We start from the raw sequence: 21,204 nt of genomic DNA on the forward strand, positions 1-21,204 counted from the left end.
AACCTTAGGAAATTGCTCTGGAAATAACATTCTGTATCTTTATGCCCTAATATAAAGTATTCTTAGGAACTGTTTGGACTGTCAGCAATCTGTATGTACCCTTTTGGAACTCAGACAGTCCTGTTTCCACTGTGAAGAAGTGAATGGATGCTCTGATGAATCTGGACAAACCCCCTCCCCCTAAAGCCCCAGAAGCACTAGGGGAGGCATTGCCTTCTAGATCGACAATGCTTAACTTAGCATAAATCAAAGATGTCACTGGCAAACCCTTCCTTACAATTAGATAATGACAATTTTGAATTTCTTGTGGCTGGTACTTCATGTAATTAAGAAAAAATCTGCAGGCTGGATGTGCTGAATAGGAGAATAGTACCTTATTATTTGGAAGGAAGAGGGTCCCTAATTGTGGAATGAAGCAATTCGTTGTATGCCATCCCTAAATAAATGTTTCTTTATTTCTGAAGCTGTGTGACCTCCTGTAGCAGTCTTCCTAGCACGTCAGGGAGCAGTCAGGAGTGAATGTAGTTAGCAACGCACGCTTGTCTGTAAAGGGCCTTTGACAACGAGCTCACTGCATCTATTGACTCCCTGGGAAGTCTGAGGTCACAAGCTTGGCTGGAGCACATGAGCCCAGATAATGAAGATGGTTTTACCCTTTTGAAACAGAGCCAGAAACTTTATCTACTTCATTGTGCACTTTGGGTCATGTGCTAACCATGAGGCTTTCTCTAACACTAATCCCCCTAATGATGGCTTCTCCCAGCCCTTACACAAACCCCACGAGGCCGGGTGGCTGGCAATCCAGACAGAATAAAGGCAGCCCGGTGTTTGGCTTTTGAACTGAGTTCAAGGCAATTAAAGTCATGGGCTAAGGAGTAAAGGAGGGGGGTTAAAAATACCAGCATAATAAGTAGTATGACTGGAGTGCTCTGCAAATTAACTCAATTAGACAAAGCCTGATTTAACGGGGAAGATGGTGAGAAGCGCTACCCTCATTAAATCTGGCTGTTAGAGGCACTTCTATAAAATTAAATTTGTTTGAGTTGTTTGGATCACATAAAACAGTCTGTGCGTGTGCATGTACACACGTGCACATGCGTGGGTTCTGTGATTTTGTGGGTATTTTTTAAAGAGGAGAGGAACAGACCGCAAAACAAAAATATACAAAAACAAAACAAAACAGCAAAAACAAACAAAAATAAAAAAAACGGAGTGAATGCTCAAGAGCTCGAGTGGAAGACAAGAAGAAAGCAGTGTAGGCGGAGAGAGAAAGTTCCCCGATTGTAAAGCCATGCGCTCTCTTTGGTGGGGGCTTCTGCTCAGTTGGCTGGGCTGTGGGATGCTGCCCGGAGCCCGGGCCCAGTTCCCCCGGGTCTGCATGACGGTGGCCAGCCTGGTGGCCAAGGAGTGCTGCCCGCCGCTAGGTGTGGAGCCGGCCAACGTCTGCGGCTCTCAAGAGGGCCGGGGCCAGTGCACGGAGGTGCAAGCCGACACCAGGCCCTGGAGTGGTCCTTATGTCCTGAGAAACCAGGATGACCGAGAACGGTGGCCACGGAAGTTCTTCAACCGGACCTGCAACTGCACAGGTGAGGTAGACCCCCGGGGGGGGGGGGAGACCTGGCCTGCCCCTAACTGAGTGGGGAGGGCCCAGTTGGGAAAGGAGCCCCAGCGAAGAGATGGCTAGGCCAGGCTCTGCAAGGCAATCCAAGTTTGTTTCTCGTAGGGAGCAAATTGAGGAAGGCTAATGTCTTGCTTAGATTCTTCACGCCCTCTAGTACATGTAGTTATGGAATCTACGTAAATATGACATGAGCCAAGCCTGGCTATATGAACTCATGCCAACATACCATTGGCTTGTCTGTTGGAAGCTACAGGGCTCAGGAGTCAGCTTTGAAAGCCAGAGCAAGTCCTTTCACGATGGAGTCAATGCCCTCTCCCGAAATGGGTTTGCGCTTGTTGAAGAGAGGGGCGGGTGAGGTTGGCATCTGGAAGACGGGCGTGGAAGGCAGGTGTTCTGTCGTCTGAGTGTCCGAGTTTTGAATGATTTCGACAGGTCTCACGCAGGGGGACGTTATGCCTGGGTGGGTCGTAACTTTGCCAAAGCTGGGGAGATGTGGCGGGGCCAAGCTGTCTCTGTGATCTGGGGAGGGAGGATTGTTATCAGAGAGCAATGGCTTTTCTCTCTCTTTTCTGGGTTCGATGTGGGTATTTCACAGTTGCGCAGTGTCCCTCTTTTCGGCCTTGGTCTCTCTTATGATCTGTTTCTTTGAAATCCCTATGCACTTCTTATGCCTCTGGCTCTTCTGAGCCTTCTCAGGTCCGCCTCACTGGGCTCCCTCCATGCCCAGCAGCTGTGACAGCTGTCGCAAACTCTCAAAGGCGGGCAGGGCATTTGAAACACAGAAAACATAAGCGGCAACTTTAGCAAAGCCCTTCGACCCTGTCCTGCATGTCCAGCTGCATAAGGGGTTTTCTTTTTTAAATTATGTTGTATTATATTTTTATATGATACCAAAACCCTGGAAAATACAGATAATTGAACTATGTAAGGTTGTAAAAAGTAAACTAAGATAATGTACAAAAGATTGTGATACTAAAGTAGGAGTGATGTTGGTATTTTTAAACTTTAAAAATAATTCTGGCTTTAAAATCATTTTGTAGTCATATTGTTAATTCTATGACTCAAAGAAATTATTAATTTTGCCTTGAGTATTAATTGTGACCCAGAGTTTTTAATAGCATATTGAATATTACTGTTCATTTTTCTAAACCAATTGAGCATTTGCTTCTATAGACATTATCTTGTAGATTCTCATGGCTTTGCAGTCTAATGAGAAACAGCAGGTTTCATATTACTTGGGTGATTGGAAACCACACCACACAGTAATTTCTTTGTATGGACTGAATCAAAATTTCTTCCAGAACACTTATTTCCGGATCAATCAATGTTAGAGTACCGCAAGTACACAGGTTGGAAATCTCTGAGACAGAAGGTATTAAGAAATCAGATATAAATGTCCATTCTTCTTATCACCATCTACTTTATCTTTTTGACCTGTGTTACAAGTTTTTTTTAAAAAAGATGGGGATGGGAAGAACAGAGAGCAGCAGAATAGAAGGGATAATTGTAATTTCTCTTTCCTGGGGGAATGCTTATAAATATTTCTCTAGAAGTGACAGAAACTTGGGGTCACGGTGGCCTACATTCAAAACATAAAAGGGATCCCCTGCTCTGAGGAGGATAAACATACCTACGAGGCAGAGGGCCAGGAACGGGGCCTGTCCTGTAAGTCCAGACTATCAGGACCTCTCATGTCCATAAGTCAGTCAAAGGAAGCAGGGCTTCCTCAAGGTGTGTGGTGTATGGTCTCCAACTCCAGCCATTGTCATGACCACGACTGCTTCTGAGACCGACTACCAGGTTATGGCTTACCCCCTCTTCCATGAGCTGATTTATCCAGACTCATACAGGACCATAGTTCTTTCCATCCTCACTTTGGATGGCTCCACTTACATTTGGGAGATTGTCTTTTTCTTTGGGTTTCAGGGCACCAGACTAAGTCCTTAGTGACTGAGCTGGAAAGTTATTTAGTAGGTACAGTAATCACTGTGATGTGTCATATGTCCCAAAGCAAGACACATGTCTTTCAGTGTATTCTCCCTAAAGAGTGAGTTGCTTGCCTTCCTAGGGTAGCTTTTTCATGGTTTAGGAGCCAGTCTTTACGATTTAAAACTAATCTTGAGTGCTCCAAAGCCCTCTTCTCTGCTAGCCTCATAATTACTTTGCAAATAGGACCTTTGGAATTCACTGGGGTCACCCAAAATTTAAAGAAGTATAGCCTTAGCCAGTTTGGCTCAGTGGATAGAGCATTGGCCTGTGGACTGAAGGATCCCAGGTTCAATTCCAGTTAAGGGCACATACCTTGGGTGTCCATCCGGGACCCTGGTTGGGTGCGTGCAGGAGGCAACCAATTGATGTGTTTCTCTCACATCGTTATTTCTCTGTCTTTCCCTTTCTCTTCCACTCTCTCTAAAGATCAATGGAAAAATATCCTCAGGTGAGGATTAAAAAAAAAAAAAAGAAGTATAGATTAGCTCTGGCAAATAGGCTACTGATGACCTTGAACTTTGTTAAATCAGTGGAAAAATAAGCACACCATTCATCTATTGCTGGACATTTAGGTTGTTTCCACATCTTAGCTATTGGGAATAGTGCTGCAATGAATGTGGGGACACTAATATTTCTTCGAGACCTCAATTTCAATTCCTTTGGATAAATACCCCAAAGTGGGATTGCTGGATCATATAATAGTTCTATTTTTAAGTTTTGAAGAACATTCATACTGTTATCCATAAGCAGTTGCCCCATTTTGCATTCCCACCAATAGTGCACAAGGTTTCCAATTTCTCCACAACCTAGCCAAGCAGTATATATGTGCAATTGAATACTATTCAGCCAAAAAAGGAAGAAAATTCTGTAATATGTAACACATGAATAAACCTGGAGGATATTTTGCTAAAGAAATAAATCAGTCACAGAAAGACAAAAACTGCATGATTCCACTTATATGAGTTATCTAAATTAATCAGATTGAGCAAAATAACTGACAGTTCTATAGCTTTGTACCTACAATAATGTATTACACACTTAAAAATGTAAGTGTTCTTACCACACAAAAAATAAAAATGAAAATAAAAATTAACACCATAGTTTCTATGATCTTGAAGTTGGTAAAATATTTTAGCCTATTTAATTAAAATAAATGCAAACTCCGGGGGGTGGGGGGTACTCTAAATTATGTGCTCAAATTCTCTAGAGAGAATTTATCATTTCTCTATTCTCTGTGGGGATAAATTGAAAACAAAAGTTATTGAACGTAATTGTCAGGAAGAGCTGAATTTCAGGAGATTTAGCCATTCACTTTATAAGTCATACCTGCCACATGGCTTTTCTGAGACTAACCAGTTGCAGCTGTGTCTTTAGACTTTTGAAAAACATGCACACCAAATAGTTTTTGAATAGTTGTCTGAGAACTTCTTGTTTGTACAAGTGACTAAGTGCCTCCATTTTCCAATCTCTGGAATGGGGATAATGATGAAACCACACCTGTAAAATCCTTTTGAGCTCTGTAGATGAAAGGCCCTATGTGAGTATAAAGTATTGTTATTAAAATAATAGAATCTCTAATTAAAAGGAATAGCTATTTAGAGCTCCTTATAAATCCACTAATCGGTGGTCTTTAAGCTTATTTAGTCTAATAGCTTTCTGAGGTTGAGCTGATGTAGTTCGTGTAGGAACGTGCATTGTTTGGTTGCCCTTAGTCTCTTCCCATTTTTATCCCAGTCCTAAGTGGATATTGGACTTTGTCTTTTTAATTTTATTTTTTTGCTGAAGGACATACTCAGTGCTAGATAGATTGGTATCTAGAGATTCTTTATTTTTTCTTTCTATTCATTTCTAAAAGGGCCCTCTATTTTTTTGCTGTTGCTATGGTGGATTAAGGGGAAAAAAAAACCATGTTGAATTGATGTAAGGAACTACTAGGAAGTCTAAATTAAAGATATAAACATTTGGGCTCTAGGGTTTTAAATTTTTGCACTTTTCAGTTGTCATCAGCAATTTAACTGATTTTTGAGATCAGGTTTAGAAGCTAAAAAAATGAGAAGGATCTGCAGAGCTTTGGAATATTTTCTCTGAGACATGGTATAACATGAATTTTTAATTTTTTAATTTTTCAATAATAGTTGATGTACAATATTTTTTTTTGTTCATCCTCACCTGAGGATATTTTTCCATTGATTTTTAGAGAGAGTGGAAGGGAGGGTAAGAGACAGAGAGAAACATTGATGTGAGAGAGACACATCGATTGGTTGCCTAGTTCTCATTCTCTGGGTTGAAAGAGCAGAGACATTTGTGCAAACACAGGGAACCCGCAGTGATTTGCACTTCCTGACACCAAGGCAGCTAATTCACCTTTATGACCTGCCAGTCTTCATTGATTTTGCATTAACTCTGTCTCCTTTGTGAAATGAACCAACTTTCTTAATGTTAGATTTCACCTGAATTCTTGGAAATCAGCTTATATATGTTGGTTTCACCTTTAGCTTAGTGTATATTCTCTCCTCTAAACCAATGAGCTGTCTTGTGTCAGCCTTTTAGTGTATGCCACAGGATAGCAGGGCTCAGCAGGTGGACATTGAGGCTGCCGCTCAGTCTCAGGTAGGGAGATAGAGAGAATTAGGAAGGGACACCCTGCATGACCCATGAGAGGAAGGAGAGTATAGATGACAACATGCGCTTAGATTGCTAGTGCTATCATAAAGCACCACAGACTAGCTGACAGAAATTCATTTTCTCACAGTTCTGGAGGCCTAACGTCCAAGATCAAGATGTTGGTAGGTTTGGCTGTCTTCTACCTGTGTCATCACTATCTGTGCAACCATCTGTGCTTAACTTTCCTCTTCTTATAAGGACACCAGTCATAGCAGATTAAGGGGCCACCCAAATGACCTCCTTTTAACTTAATTATCTTTTCAAAGACCCTGTCTGCAAATACAGTCATATCGTGAGGTCTTAGGGGTTAGGACTTTGACATATTAGTTTGAGGGGGAGACACAGTTGAGTCCATAACAGCATGTAATACACTTGATATCCTGTTTCTTTGCAGGAAAAATTTCTAGGGAACACTCTAGTGTCCAGTTCACTTTGAGATACAAACATTTCAAGAGAGTAAGGGAAGGCAATTGGCTTTCTTTTCCCCCTTGCAAGCACCGTCATCTTCTCATCCATTCTATCCCAAAGTTCAACTTCAGAAATTTATTCCAAAGGACATAAACTTACTTCTTCCATCTCCCCCCCCCCCCCCTCCCCAATACTCTAGGAAACTTTGCTGGCTTTAACTGTGGAGACTGCAAGTTTGGCTGGACTGGCCCCAACTGCGATCAGAAGAAACCACCAGTTATTCGAAAGAACATTCATTTTTTGACCCCTCAGGAGAGGGAGCAGTTCTTGGGTGCCTTAGACCTCGCGAAGAACACCACACACCCTGACTACGTGATCACCACGCAACACTGGCTGGGCCTGCTTGGGCCCAACGGCACCCAGCCACAGATCGCCAACTGCAGCATTTATGATTTCTTTGTGTGGCTTCATTATTATTCTGTTAGAGATACATTATTAGGTGGGTTTTCCCCTTAGATTAATGCATATTATCATTGGTTTGTGTTTGGGGGTGGGGTAGTTGGATGGAAAGTAATTTCAGACAAGTTAATTAACAAGAGCACAACTAGAAGGAAGGGGTAGGTGTGTGAAAAAGTCAGAGAACTGTCAAATGCGGCCTAAAGTTAGGCTGGAGCAGTTTCTTCCTGCACATCAGCTGCAGACATTTGAAAATGTTCTCTCCTGTAGTTTGTGTTTTGAATTCAAAATCTAACTCTTGTTTACAAGGCTATTAATTTTCAAAGGCAAGAGATGGTGAACTGAAGGTAAATTCCTTTAAAAAGTAGTTTTATTGAATTTAGAGAGAGAGGAAGGGAGAGAGAAACATAGATGTGAGAGAAACATTGACCAGCTGCCTCCTGCACACCCACTACAGATAGAACCCACAACCAGGGCATGTGCCCTGACCAGGACTTGAACTGGCCACCTGTCAGTGCATGGGACGATGCTCAACCAATTGAGCCACACCAGCCAGGGCAAGGCACATTTCTTTTGATTCCAGCAGAAAACATTTTTAAATCAAGCCATGGGAGCCCTCTCTGACCTTTTCTTCAAATTAGAGGAATTAACTAAACACACGCTAAACCACATGACACTTCTTTGGGCAGAATTAGAGTGTGTGTTGGAAGCGTGTCATTACCAGTAAAGTCACATGTATTAGTCTTTAGACTCCCAGGTCATTATCTACGGTGCCCATGCCCTGCTGGGATCCCCAGGGTTTTTCTGGAGTTGTATTGTCAAGAAAAAGCATAGCCACAACAATGTAGTGTTCCTTCTGGCTCAGTGATTGGACTACAGTTACGTTTGATGCTTGAGAAAATGGTGCCTTGCCCTTCTGGATCCTAAAAATTGGGGCTAGGGTAGGACTTGGAATGGGAGGAACTTCATTAATCTAGTACAGCGGTTCTCAACCTGTGGGTTGCGACCCCTTTGGCGATCGAACGGCCCTTTCACAGGGGCCGCCTAAGACCATCCTGCATATCAGATATTTACATGACGATTCATAACAGTAGCAACATTACAGTTATGAAGTAGCAACGAAAATAATTTTATGGTTGGGGGGGGGGTGTCACAACATGAGGAACTGTATTTAAAGGGCCAGAGGGTTGAGAACCACTGCTCTAGTAGGTTCTGCTCCATCCTCAGTCATTTTTGACTCAGGTGAAAGCCATAAACCCTAGTTTGTTCCAGAGCGGCTTGAGTCCATTCCAGGGTCTGCTCAGTGCAGTTCTGAACCTTTGGTTATACCTGCTATTATTCCCACTTTGGGAGACCCTCACTGGGGTGAGGGTTCATGAGGACATGAAGCTCACTTTGAATAGTCTCCTTCTTATTTGTAATTGTCTGTCCCCGTGTTTATCACTGGTTCCCCATCACTTGATTTTCCCTCATCATTTTTTAAAATTTTAACTTAAATTTTTTGAATTAAAACAAAATTTTCCATTACAGTTGACATACAATATTATTCTCCCTCATCATTCTGTTTTGAGAACTTTAAACTTTTTCTGGGTTAAAACATTTAAAAAGGGCTGCACAGCCAACAGCAGCAACTGCAGTCCTTTCCTCCATGTGTCTTTAAAACACTTGCCTCTCAAGTACGCATCTGTCTTTCTCTATCGATAGATAAGGAGGCTCTTCTGGCAATAAACCTTTATAGCTTTCCCGTCCTGACTCTGAGGAATTTTTGTTTTAAGAGAGGCTAGTCTCTCAAGAGTAAAAGAAAAACTATAGTTTCTGGTCGTATCTAGGAATTAAATTTATATTCATGTCTGTTCTGCTCCCTGAAGTTATTATAGGTACTTTGAAAAAGAACTAAAGTTAGCTAAAGTTTCTACATAACCATCAAAAGCTGTTATGAAAGGGGGAAGAAGGATGGAACACGCAGCAGGGAGGTCATTAAATGGCCCACAACTTTTCAGTAAAATTGGCATTTCCAGTGGCCAGCCAAGTTGGTTTGAATGTATTTTTCTCTCTTCTAGTGTTGGCCACACTTGTCAGCCAGTAGTTCTAACTGATTGATGGCTAAGGCAAAATCCGTGAAAGTTCTTTTTGGTTATATAAATGCTGAATTAGACAGTGCATTAGAAGATGCTTTATTCTTAATTAATCCTTCCCTTGTAAATGTATTCATTTGTAAAGAATTGGCTAGAAAATATCTTTTAAAAATATATTTCATTTAGGTCTTAATGATCTATTCCTTTGGAGACTCTGATTTCATTAAATATATAACATGAACTTTTAAAGCTGAAAGTGACCTGAATTTCTCTGGGTCTCCGTTGACATTCAAACTTTTGAGAGTTGAAGAATTCACCCTAAAAGTGCCAGTTGATTCTGAAATGATTTTGTTGTTGCTTTCAGAAAGATAAATGACAAAAACAATTATTTTGGACTAAAACACCATGGATTTATTGGCTTTGCAGACACATCCTAGGTAAGGTTTAACTTTTTAAAAACTCTGTTCTGTGGTGTCTAATTAGTGTCCCAATTGTTTTAGGACCAGGACGCCCCTACAAGGCCATTGATTTCTCACACCAAGGACCCGCCTTTGTCACCTGGCATCGGTACCATTTGTTGTGGCTGGAAAGAGATCTCCAGGTTGGTGAAAACCATACTTTTGGTTCCTTACATTTTGTTATACATTTGGTGAAGACCCATAACATTCTTTGCATTATATGCTTTCCTGTTCTATCTGATGGCTGGATTAAGTGACTAGGCATGTCCTTTGCTTTTAGCGACTTATTGGCAATGAGTCCTTTGCCTTGCCCTACTGGAACTTTGCCACTGGGAGGAATGAGTGTGACGTGTGTACAGACCAACTGCTTGGGGCAGCAAGACAAGATGATCCGACTCTGATTAGTCAGAACTCAAGATTCTCCAGCTGGGAAATTGTCTGTGATAGGTAATCACACCTGACACTGGGTTTTCTTATGTCTGAGAGATGGCGAGTCACTTTATATTTCTGTCTCTAGTGCATGTTGGGTTCTGTTTACATGTTTCTGCAAATGACTTTCCTGGGGGAGGTAGGATTTTTTAAAATTCTAAACTCTTTAATAAAAAATAAAGGCATGGCCCTGGCGGTGAGGCTTAGTTGGTTGGAGTATAGTCCCATGCACTGAAAAGTCACATACCCAGGTTGTGGGTTTGATACCCGGTAGGTCTCTCCCTCTCTCCACCCCCTCCATTCCTTCCTCTTTAAAATCAATAAGAAAACATATTCTTGGATGAGGATTTTAAAAAAAGTTATGAAAGTCACATTTGTGAGTAGAATGTGCTTGGCCATCATTTTGAGATCAACTATTTTAGCACCAGTCATATTCTAAGCACTGTAATAATGCTGGGGATATAAGAGTGAATAAAATATAGCTTTTTAAAGATATTGTTTTATATTTACAAAGGTGGAATGCTTGTAAATAAATTACAATACAAGGTGGGAAGTATCATAATAGATGTATGTGCAAAGCCAAGGAGAGGAGTGGGGAAAGACTCTAAGAGATAGAGATGATTATTCTGAGACTTTAAGGAGGCACAGACCTCAACCAAGTAGAGGAGGGTGGTAAGTGTGTCCTAGGTGGAGGGAATATCATATATGAAGCCAGAAAGTCTTTGGAAGCAGTGTGGTGTGGCTAGACCACAGGGTGCTGGGAGTTGAGAGGGATTGGGGAGGACGGGCTGTAAGTACTAAAGAACACAGAAGAAGGTAAGCAGCCTGCAGCCCAGGGAGAAGTCTGTCCTCGGTGAGTCCTTGAATTTGTTTCTCTTTCCTGGCACAGATCTCAGAAAAAAATTTCCCAAGAGGATTTCTTTATTCATTTGCTTCTTACAAAATCCTGTTTTTAACCCTGCTGAGCTAGCTCCCCTGTCCAGGGCACAAAGCTTCAATGTCAACACCCCTGACCCGGGGCATGTGCGTACTTTCAGGGGTGGAAGCCTAGCTTGCAGGATCCCATTGCTCTTTCCTAAGCTTTTGCTACAGCCCTATGAACAGTGCTCCACACCACAGGGGGATGTTAACAGGTGCTTTTTACGTGACTTAGCATAATTTCATAAAGCACCATTTCTTTTAATGCCTTGAGGTATTAATAGGTGGTATGTGACAGAGTTTTCTATAAATTTAGGGAATGCTGACTAAAAAAGGTTTTTTTAGTTTCAGAATGTCTCAGGGCTTTTCTTCTATAAGCAAATTATTACTCTTCAAGAGGGGCCTACACTTATGTGACCCTGGCACCCTTATTTCACAGACCATCTCAGTGGAACACACTTGGAAATGCTGCCTTGGAGGCCTGCTTGGTATTCCCCCTGCCTAGTGTTAGGGACTGGCCTCTCTCATCCTCCTGTGCGCTGATTCTATTCCCACATCCCTAGTACCATGCATTAAAACCCACACAGAAACAGCTCTAAATTGTTGTTTCTCTCAGTGGGATGGCATTCTGATGGTGGAATGTCAGACCACAACAGGCCTGGGGAATATAATCTTTTGGGGGCATGGGACTTCCTCAGCCTCCATGTTCATGACATGACCATCCCCACTGCCCTAGAGCATTTGCTAATGCAGCGCTTGCCCCAATACCTCCTCTCGGTATTGTTTTAGCTGTTTTCACTCTGACCACCTCCATTTGCCTTCAGTTTGCCTAAATGCTTTCCTAGCTTTCCTAGTACATAGGCCCTTCTGCCCCAACTGGCTTAGCTTGTATAGTACTGGTCACCCTCTTCTCTCTTTAGTCACTCAAGATTCAAATGCACATAATAGGAATCAACATCTTTACAGTCTCTCCAGTGGAATAGTAAATATCATGATTATGCATATCTATTCACATATTATAGTTTTGCATCTATGTTTTTGAAAGTCTTTAATACATAATTACTTTTGGAGGTAGTACTTTTACCACATATCTTTGACCCTTTAAGGCAGGGGTCCTCAAACTACGGCCTGCGGGCCACATGCAAATACAAATATTGTATTTGTTCCCGTTTTGTTTTTTTTACTTCAAAATAAGATATGTGCAGTGTGCATAGGAATTTGTTCATAGTTTTTTTTTAAACTGTAGTCTGGCCCTCCAACGGTCTGAGGGACAGTGAACTGGCCCCCTGTTTAAAAAGTTTGAGGACCCCTGCTTTAAGGTAACTGTAATACATTTTATTGTATGCTTGGACCAAAGTTATGATACTATCGACACATTAAGACATATTCTTTGCAATCCCCGTACAAATCTTAGCTTAGATGACTACAACCGCCGGGTCACTCTGTGTAATGGAACCTATGAAGGTTTGTTGAGAAGAAATCAAGCGGGGAGAAACGGTGAGAAATTGCCATCCTTAAAAGACATAGAAGATTGTCTGTCTCTCAAGCAGTTTGACAATCCTCCTTTCTTCCAGAACTCTACCTTCAGCTTCAGGTATGTGCTCTGAGCTGTGTAAGACGGGCACTTGACAACACTTAGGTTTTCATGCTCGTGGTTGAAATGAATTGAAAGGAAATTCAGGTGTTAGGAGACAAAACTAAGTAATGAAGGGGCTTGATAAGAGGGGATAACCAGGAATTAGTGCTAGAAAAGTCATCATCCACCCACTATAATTAATAGTGCAGTTTTAATAATTTAGCTATTTAGAACCATTTTTAAATATTTCTAATTTCTGTACACATATAGGTATAGTCTTCAGAACCAGGGAACCTCATCAACTATAGTATTTTTAAAATATTGCCAAAATAATTTTGCTCATGATCTTTCTTATACTTTTCTGTCTTTTTTTTTTTTTTTAAATCTGCCTGCCATAGACCTTAAAATGGGGGTCTGATATCTCAGAGGGGAAGTACAGGCTCCATGCAACTCAAATTATAACACAGCAATAACATTACTATGCTTGAAATTTAAAGGTCAGCTAATAATTCTCTCCCTCTAAATAAACTTTAAGAATTATGAGAAATATGTATGTATGTATGCATATAAGTAATATTTTAAACAAAGATAAATGAGACTCCAAAAAGAAATGGTGGATAGATTCATATTCTTCTCCAAAACTTGGTTTTCTCTCTTTTCTGTGTATAAATTATATAACTGATGGGTTACTTGGGGCCAGGGTGTGGGTAGACTGAACTTAAATGCAGAGGTTGTGCTAAGTGTAACAGGTCTCAGGGTCTGTGATGGGCTGGCACAGTCCTCAGGGTAGTGTCAAAGGTGACATAAAGGTCAACTTTTAAGATTATCTTGAAAAGAAACATGCATTAGTTTTCCATTGTGATAAAAATGCTTTTTGACACAGATTGCATTCCATATAGATTTAAGGGAATGGTTCTCAAAGTGTGGTGCCCAGACAACCATAATGGGCGTCACCTTGGAACTGGCTGGAAATATAAATGGTAGGACCCCGCCTGAACCTACTGAATCAGAAACTCTGGAAGTGGGGTATGAAATAAGTGTTTTTCTCCAGTGATGCTGTTATATGCTTAAATTTGAGGATCACTGAGTTAGGGTATGGACACTGAAAATGGAAAGGTTAAAAAAAAAGAAAGGGAAATTTGGGGATATGTTTAGAACACTGAATATATATTACAGTCAAGCTGCAGGTCTATTTAGTTAAGAAATAGGAATATAAGAGTATATGTTGATTTAAAAACATTTACTGATCACAGACCATGTGCTGGGTGTGGTACTAAGTCCTGTTAATAAAACTCAAAAGAAAACTGCTCTCTAGGAGTTCATTTCCTGGCCTGGGAGACAGATGTGAAGGTAAAAATTGTCATACAGACACTAAAGAGATACAACCCAATTGAGCAGGTGCAGAACCAGCGCTGAATAAGAGTTCCCTCCCCTTAGAGGAGATCATCATGAACGGTTTGGGCTACTTCTTAGTTAATGAGCCATGGCAGAGCTCCCCATTTCCCTACCCAATCTCAAATTAGAAGATGATTCAGCAGGCTGGGGCAAATGAAAAGCCTTTATCAATTCGTGAGTGTTGTTGCTGACATACCAATTCCTCTCAGGAATGCCCTGGAGGGGTTTGATAAAGCAGATGGAACCCTGGACTCCCAAGTGATGAGCCTTCATAATTTGGTTCATTCCTTCCTGAACGGGACAAATGCTTTGCCACATTCTGCAGCCAATGATCCCATATTTGTGGTAAGTTCAAAGCCTCAGCATAGATGAAAGATTTTCTACATTATATGTTGACTTTATTTGCTTTTCAATAAGATTGAAGTTTGGTATGTATTTTATTCTCTGTGTAAACAATGGGATGTATGCCTATGTAAATTAATTTTAATCTGCACCATTGGTGTGGCTAGAGAGCATTTGAAGTCCCCTTATCAGAAACTTGTGCTTTGGAGATGGTAAGCTTTGGAATGATCCTAGATAGGAGGTTACCGTCCAGAAGTCGATTCAGAAATTAGCCTAATGATATTAAATATTATGTCATAATTTAGCATAATTTATACCATAAGTCAGCATAACGAGAAATGATTTCTAATTGGTGAACTTAGTGGCATTGAAGAGAAGTGGTGGGCTGCAAGGACTTTGCAGACACCATGACCCTTGCAGGAAGTCCAGCAATCTGGCACCTTTGAAGCAGCACACACGGTCCAAAGCTCTAATTGGTGTTGGGTTCTGGTCACCTCACTTCACAAAGCATTCTGATTGAGCTTGGCTGCTCCAGCTGTCAGATATCATTGTGTCCACTTCAGAGTGAATCTTCCATGCAAGACACTTGCCAGAGGAGAGCATGGATGTCCCTGGGTGTACAAGAACAGGTTCTTTCATTTATTTCTGTGTCTACTTGCTAATAAGCGTTTGTAGGTTTACTAGAATTTGGTCTTATACTTGCTGTCCTTGTTACGCACCACCTAGTAGCAAATCTACTTGAGATGGGGGACATATAGCCACTACCCCCCCCTCTACCCCCCCCCCCCCCCCCAGTTGCAGGAGCTTCTGATATAGTATAAAAGAACCTGTTAGAGCTGAAATGACAAATGGAGCTGGGTCTGTTGCAAACCTGAAGGTGTATTCTTTGGTCCTGTTGTTACTAGATAGAAATTGGGTCTGCATCAGGTCTGACTCTGGCTGGCCTGTAGCTTGTGGGTTCTTGATTTAGTTTAGGAAAGATTTTATAACACGAGTCCAGGTGATTTTGAGAATACGTTAATTAAAGCCGGGGAAAATAAAACAAGAGCTTACAGTAGAAGAAGCAACAGGAAAGCTAGGCAGGGCTGCTTTGGCTCCCTAGAAATTTAATGGGAAAGAGGTGAGGTGAAGTGGGCTGCTTTGACTCACTACAAAGTCAGAGAAAAGTGGGCCTTGGGAACAGGTTCAGGGGGTCAGCCTGGGATGAGCTGCTGCTGCCTATTGCTCTCCTGGTTGCAAGTCTCATGGGGAGCCTTAGAGTTTAGGAGATGAAGACCTGAGGGGCAAGAAAGGTGTGGGTGTGTTCCTGGGAGTAAGAATGTGCCCTGGGTCCTTCGCCTTGAGGGCTTTAAAGGGAGTTTAAGGAAGGTCTTAGGGGAGGATCTCAGCAGAATATTCATCAGCTTTATGCTGATACACCAAAAGGAGATTTATTCCCTTAACTTAATCCATCATTGGTTGTGTTGGAACAAATGGAGTAATCGGATTTCTGTTATCTATCTTCCTGAGTAGGTTGATTTAAGCTATTTGCCCTCTGGTTGGGGAGGAAAAGTGTAAACCATTTACTCTTAAGTGTCCTTGGTAACAAAAGAGAGGGTTTTGTGATTTACTAAATAGCTGTAAACTGCTTGGCCTTTTAACTGTCTGTCTCCCTTTCTCTGTTCCACTTGCCCTGGCTTACTCACCTATCTTGGATAGATGGTTTCAGAGCAATTAAAGAAGAAATTTCCCTCCTTTTTTATTTTGCCAGTATTTTGAGTTTATATTATTATTCAGAGAGAAGGAGTGGACTCCTGGTGTGTCCTCAGAAGAACACTAATCCTATCATCTAAAGGTCTCACCTTTTTGACTTCATTTAACCTTAATTACCGCCCTATGGGCCCCATCTCCAAATATAGTCACATTGGAGATTAAGGCTTCAGCATATGGATTTGGGGGAGGATGGAGTCACAATTCAGTCCATAGCAAAGTGCATCCTGAAACCATCAGTGTATAGCAGTTTATTTTTCTGGACTCCTGGGAGGCCACATGACTAAATCAAAAGCGCACAGGATTACAAATCAAATCAGTTTCACTCAGTCCTGCCTTGGGCAGTGTGGGGGCCTCACTGAACTATGTAGAGCCTCTGTCTGGTGTTGGGTAAAAGTGTTGTGTTCCTTAAAGCAACTCATAATAAATTAGGGTATTATGAAGGCACTATAGAAACTGTCAAGTGCAACATGAATATCTCAAGAATATCAATGTGTTTTATAGTAGTTGGTGGGAAAGAATTAGAAAACTCTGTATTGCATTTGAATTTCCAAACCTCAATTAAGATTCATCTTGTTCTCTTTAGCAGACAGTTGTGCCTTAAGGTGATTTACTGACAAGACAAAGTCAGAGGTATTTCAAAGATGATTATTATTTTTACTCCATCCAGAGTACAAAAAGAAGGAAATTCGAAGAGGGAGGGTAAAGGTATAGCTGCCACGACTCTCAGCTTGCCTGGTGGTGTGAAGGCTGAGGGAGTGTTCTGGACTCCCAGATAGATAAAAGCATGGTAAGAGAGAGCCGTAAGAAATCCCAAGACGGGAGCAATTGCTGGAGCTGTTCCTTCTTTCTAAAAAATGTTTCTCCCACCTGTGTGGTAGCAATAAATGAAGGGTTTGTCACAAATGTGAACTATTGGTCCCAACCATTAATAAGAAGGGGTGAGGGAAAGCTTACCTGTTAGGTCTCCTCAGCCATCTTTGCTCTTCTGGAAGATGTCTGCCTTGTTCTAACTTGGTATTTCACTCCATTATTTTGGCTATCACCTCAGCCATCAGCTTATACCTATGCATTTCTGGTGCTTACCTTCTCTGCTATATAGCTATACTTCTATTTATCTATACTATATATCTCTAAATAAGTTTTTATTAAGACATACATATTCTTTCCTTTAATTTTATTTTTCAATTGCAGCTGACATTAAATATTATTTTATATTAGTTTCAGCTGTACAGTATAGTAGGTAGACAGTCATATATTTTACAAAGTGATCCACCCCTGATATTTGAAGTACTCACCCACCTGGAACCATACATAATTATCACAATATTATTGACTATATTTTCTATGCTGTACCTTATAGCCCCATGATTATCCTGTAACTACCAATTTGTACTTCTTAATCCCTTCACCTTTTTCACCCAGCCCTCCACCCTCTTCCCCTCTGGCAACCATCAGTTTGTTTTCTGTATCTATGAGTTTATTTCTGTTTTGTTTGTTCATGTATTTTGTTCATATAAGCGAAATCATATGGTATTTGTCTTTCTCTGCCTGACTTATTTCACTTAGCACATGACCCACTAAGTCCATCCATGCTGTTGCAATGGTAATATTTCATTCTTTTTTTTTATGGCCTAAAACATACACTTTCAATTGTGTATCATTTGTACACACCACTTATATTCATAAGAAAAAAATGGCACAATACTCCTTATCCAGTACTCCAAAATATGATGAGTAGAAAAGCAGAATCCTCTGACAAATAGAGAATTATGGCCCAAATATTTCTCTCCTACTAAAGGAAATAATGATGATCCTAGCAATTTGATTTTAAGCATCCTAAGTCTCAAGGACTGCTGTGTCTTATTTCCTCCTTTTGAGAAAGCCCAGTGAGTGTACACAGCTTGGCAACATTTTTCTCCGAGTGGCCAGATAACAAGTATTTTAGACTTTGCAGGCTGGACAATCTCTGTTGCAGCTACTCAACTCTGCCATTGTAGCATGAAAGCAGCCATAGACAATGTATGAACAAATGAGAGTAGTGTTCTAATAAAGCTTTATTTATAAAATGGGTGCTAAGCCCTATTTGGCAACAGGCTTTAGTTTGCTAACCCCTGCTCTAAGGATCAATGTCCCTCCTCTACAATAGGGATATCTCTTTAGTCAGATTTCTCTCCCTGTTCTAGTTGGAAGCCCACCTTATGACTTTATGGATGAGGAATTCCATGGCTTACATATAGTTCAAAGATACTAGATGTTTAATCATCATTGTCTTCATTACTTTTAATGCCTTTAATATTTAAATTTTGATTTTCTTTGGGATATGTTATGTGCATAAAAATAAACAAAAAGCCCCAGCCTTTCTTTGAAGGCACTGAAGGAATAATGTTTTAGCACTAGTTCCAGAACTCACAAATAGTGTAGTCTATTTACAAAGAGTTTCATTTTAAAACCAATTTGACCTTAAATGAGTCTTCACATATTGAGAGCCAGGTTAAAGCATTTAAGTGAACAGAGTTATAGCTTCTGGAATTTCAAATTCATGAGGCAATTCATGCAAATATACTGAATGCATTTATTAAAATTATTTTGTGTGAAATCTCTTCAAGCAAGAGAGGTATAAAGTTATATGTAATCACAGTAATGAGTAAAAGAAGGTATAATGATAAAATCAGAAAAAAATCTCTGAACTAAGGTCTAAAATTCTAATAATTTCTAAAATAATTGAAGGAAATGCACATATTTATCATGGAAAATAAGATTAGGTCACAGCTAAATGGTGCTGTCTTCTAATAAATATAGATATAACCTAGGGAAAGAAAAGGAGGAAACCTAATAGACTGTAGAGTTAAATAGTTGAGTCAGCTTCCATAAAAGTAGCTATGTTAGAGACTGGTAATTCTCTACCCAATTTCTAAGGATACTGTTCTTAAAGTGTACATGTGTTATCCTTTAATTAATTAATTTATTTTTAAAATATATTTTTATTGATTTCAGAGAGGAAGGGAGAGGGAGAGATAGATAGAAACATCAATGATGAGCGAGAGAATCATTGATTGGCTGCCTCCTGCACACCCCGCACTGGGGATTGAGCCTGCAACCCAGGCATGTGCCTTTGGCCAGAATCGAAACTGGGACTCTTCAGCCTGCAGGCTGAAGCTCTATCCACTGAGCCAAACCTCTTTGGCTATTATCCTTTTAGAAAGTACACTGGCAAGTTCTAATTCTTTCTATTCCTCAGTGGGTGGGGGATGAGCGGGTTGCATGGTTAATACCCACTGAACAGCTTGTATTTGTTCTCTACCTTTTACACTGAAATTTTAAAGGTAATAAGACGTACAAATAGCCTTAATTTCATAACACTGGCATTTCCTAACATTGACAGCCAATTGAATAAGGTAGGAATTTAGGAATCTAAAGCAAGAAAAGAGAAAACGAGTTTCTGAAAACAAAGATCTGATGGATTACACTAGGTTAATCCTGCAAGATCCCATCTGACTCCACTATTCTAGGCTGCAGTAAAATTAGTAATATTAATAATTAGTAAAAATAACAAGTATAAAATATCTCAGAGTCAATATGATTTCAGTTGCAATTTTAAAAAAGGAGTACATAGGACAATGCTTTTCTCTCTCCAAGAGTGAAGCACTTATAAAAATAGATCTATTTTACTTATCTTTCTTTAAAAAGTCATAATTAAACTAGAACTTTGAGTAACATTTAATTTTAAATTTTAAAATAGATAATGCACGTAAGTGGTTGCAATGTAAAGGCACAATTTGAAGAAACTATCCACAAGTATCTCCCAGCTAGCCAAGATCATTTCCTCTGTTCTCCCTGATTTGACTTATTGTTTTATTAATATGAACACATATGTTTATAGATTTCTTCCTACTTTTTTACTTATATGGTAGCATACCACAGACACTTCTGTGACTTCATTTATATTTTCCTATTCTAAATCACTCCATACCAGTTTTTTTTTTTAACTCCATATCAGGCTTTCTTATTCCTTTTCATTTTTTAAGGGATGAATGGTAGTCTATAGAATGGATTTACCCTGCAATTTTTAATCAGTCTCCTATTGATGAGCATTTGGGTGATTTACTAGTATAATCTTTTGCTTACAAACAATGCTGCAATAAGTGAATATGTAGGGTAAGTTGAGAGACTAGAATCGCTGGGTCAAAGATTAAATAAATGTCTTTGAAATTTTTATAGATACTGACAAATTGCTTTTCCCTCCTACCAGCTGTGTAGCAGAGTGACAACTTTTCTGCTCTCTCTCATTAGTACAGCGTGTTATTATACTTTGTAATCTTTGCCAATCTGATAGGTGAAAATGGTACTTCAGTAAGTTTACTTTTTCTTTCTCTTCTTATAAATGACGATCAGCACCTTACAGTGGTTCTCAACCTTCCTAATGCCGCGACCCTTTAATACAGTTCCTCATATTGTGGTGACCCCCAACCATAAAATTATTTTTGTTGCTACTTCATAACTGTAATTTTGCTACTGTTATGAATTGTAATGTAAATACCTGATATGCAGGATGTATTTTCAGGGGCCGAGACCTATTTGAAGAACCATTTGCGTTTCCTTGAGCTGTCTATTAGGATAATGACTTCTGGGAAGAGAAAAAAATAGTTTCATAAGAGAATTAGTAAAAGAGATCTCTATGTAAGTTAGTAACAAAATACAACACATGCTTTTGACATCTTACTTTTCATGAAAACCTAACACTGTTCATATAAAATGTGTTTTGCAGTTTCACTAGCTTATGAGGAGCTAATGTGATCACTGACACCATAGCTAACCTCCAGAACAGTGCCTGGCACTTAGTAAGATACTCAATAAATTTTTGTTAGGACAATGTTATGCTATTGAGTATCTATTAATGTGTCTCTATTAATGTCTCTATACAAGATGTTATGCAAACATAATCTTTTAACTTCACAAAAATGTGTATGATAAACTACTCTCTTTATTTTACACGTGGGGAAAAGAGAGTTCAGAGGGGCCAAGACTTGAGTGTAAGGTCATATAAACCAGTAAGTGACCATACAGAGAACAAAAGAAAAGTTTCGTACTTGAACCTTTCCCCATGTCGTGTTTCTTGCTATA

The 21,204-nt window shown here is 40.0% G+C and overlaps 1 protein-coding gene across 1 annotated transcript in view; it reads left to right on the plus strand.

Annotated features, from left to right (window-relative positions):
* The first annotated feature begins 822 nt into the window (after positions 1-822).
* Positions 823-21,204, plus strand: part of DCT (dopachrome tautomerase) — a 32,853-nt gene continuing 12,471 nt past the window's right edge. Inside the window, exons 1-6 of the mRNA XM_036300576.1 lie at positions 823-1,586; positions 6,882-7,181; positions 9,714-9,814; positions 9,952-10,118; positions 12,433-12,612; positions 14,199-14,334. Coding sequence (XP_036156469.1) covers positions 1,217-1,586; positions 6,882-7,181; positions 9,714-9,814; positions 9,952-10,118; positions 12,433-12,612; positions 14,199-14,334 — 1,254 coding nt within the window. The 5' untranslated portion in view covers positions 823-1,216. The remainder of the gene's footprint in view (positions 1,587-6,881; positions 7,182-9,713; positions 9,815-9,951; positions 10,119-12,432; positions 12,613-14,198; positions 14,335-21,204) is intronic.

This window comes from Myotis myotis, unplaced genomic scaffold, assembly GCF_014108235.1.
Source record: "Myotis myotis isolate mMyoMyo1 unplaced genomic scaffold, mMyoMyo1.p scaffold_m19_p_3, whole genome shotgun sequence".
NCBI lineage: Eukaryota > Metazoa > Chordata > Mammalia > Chiroptera > Vespertilionidae > Myotis > Myotis myotis.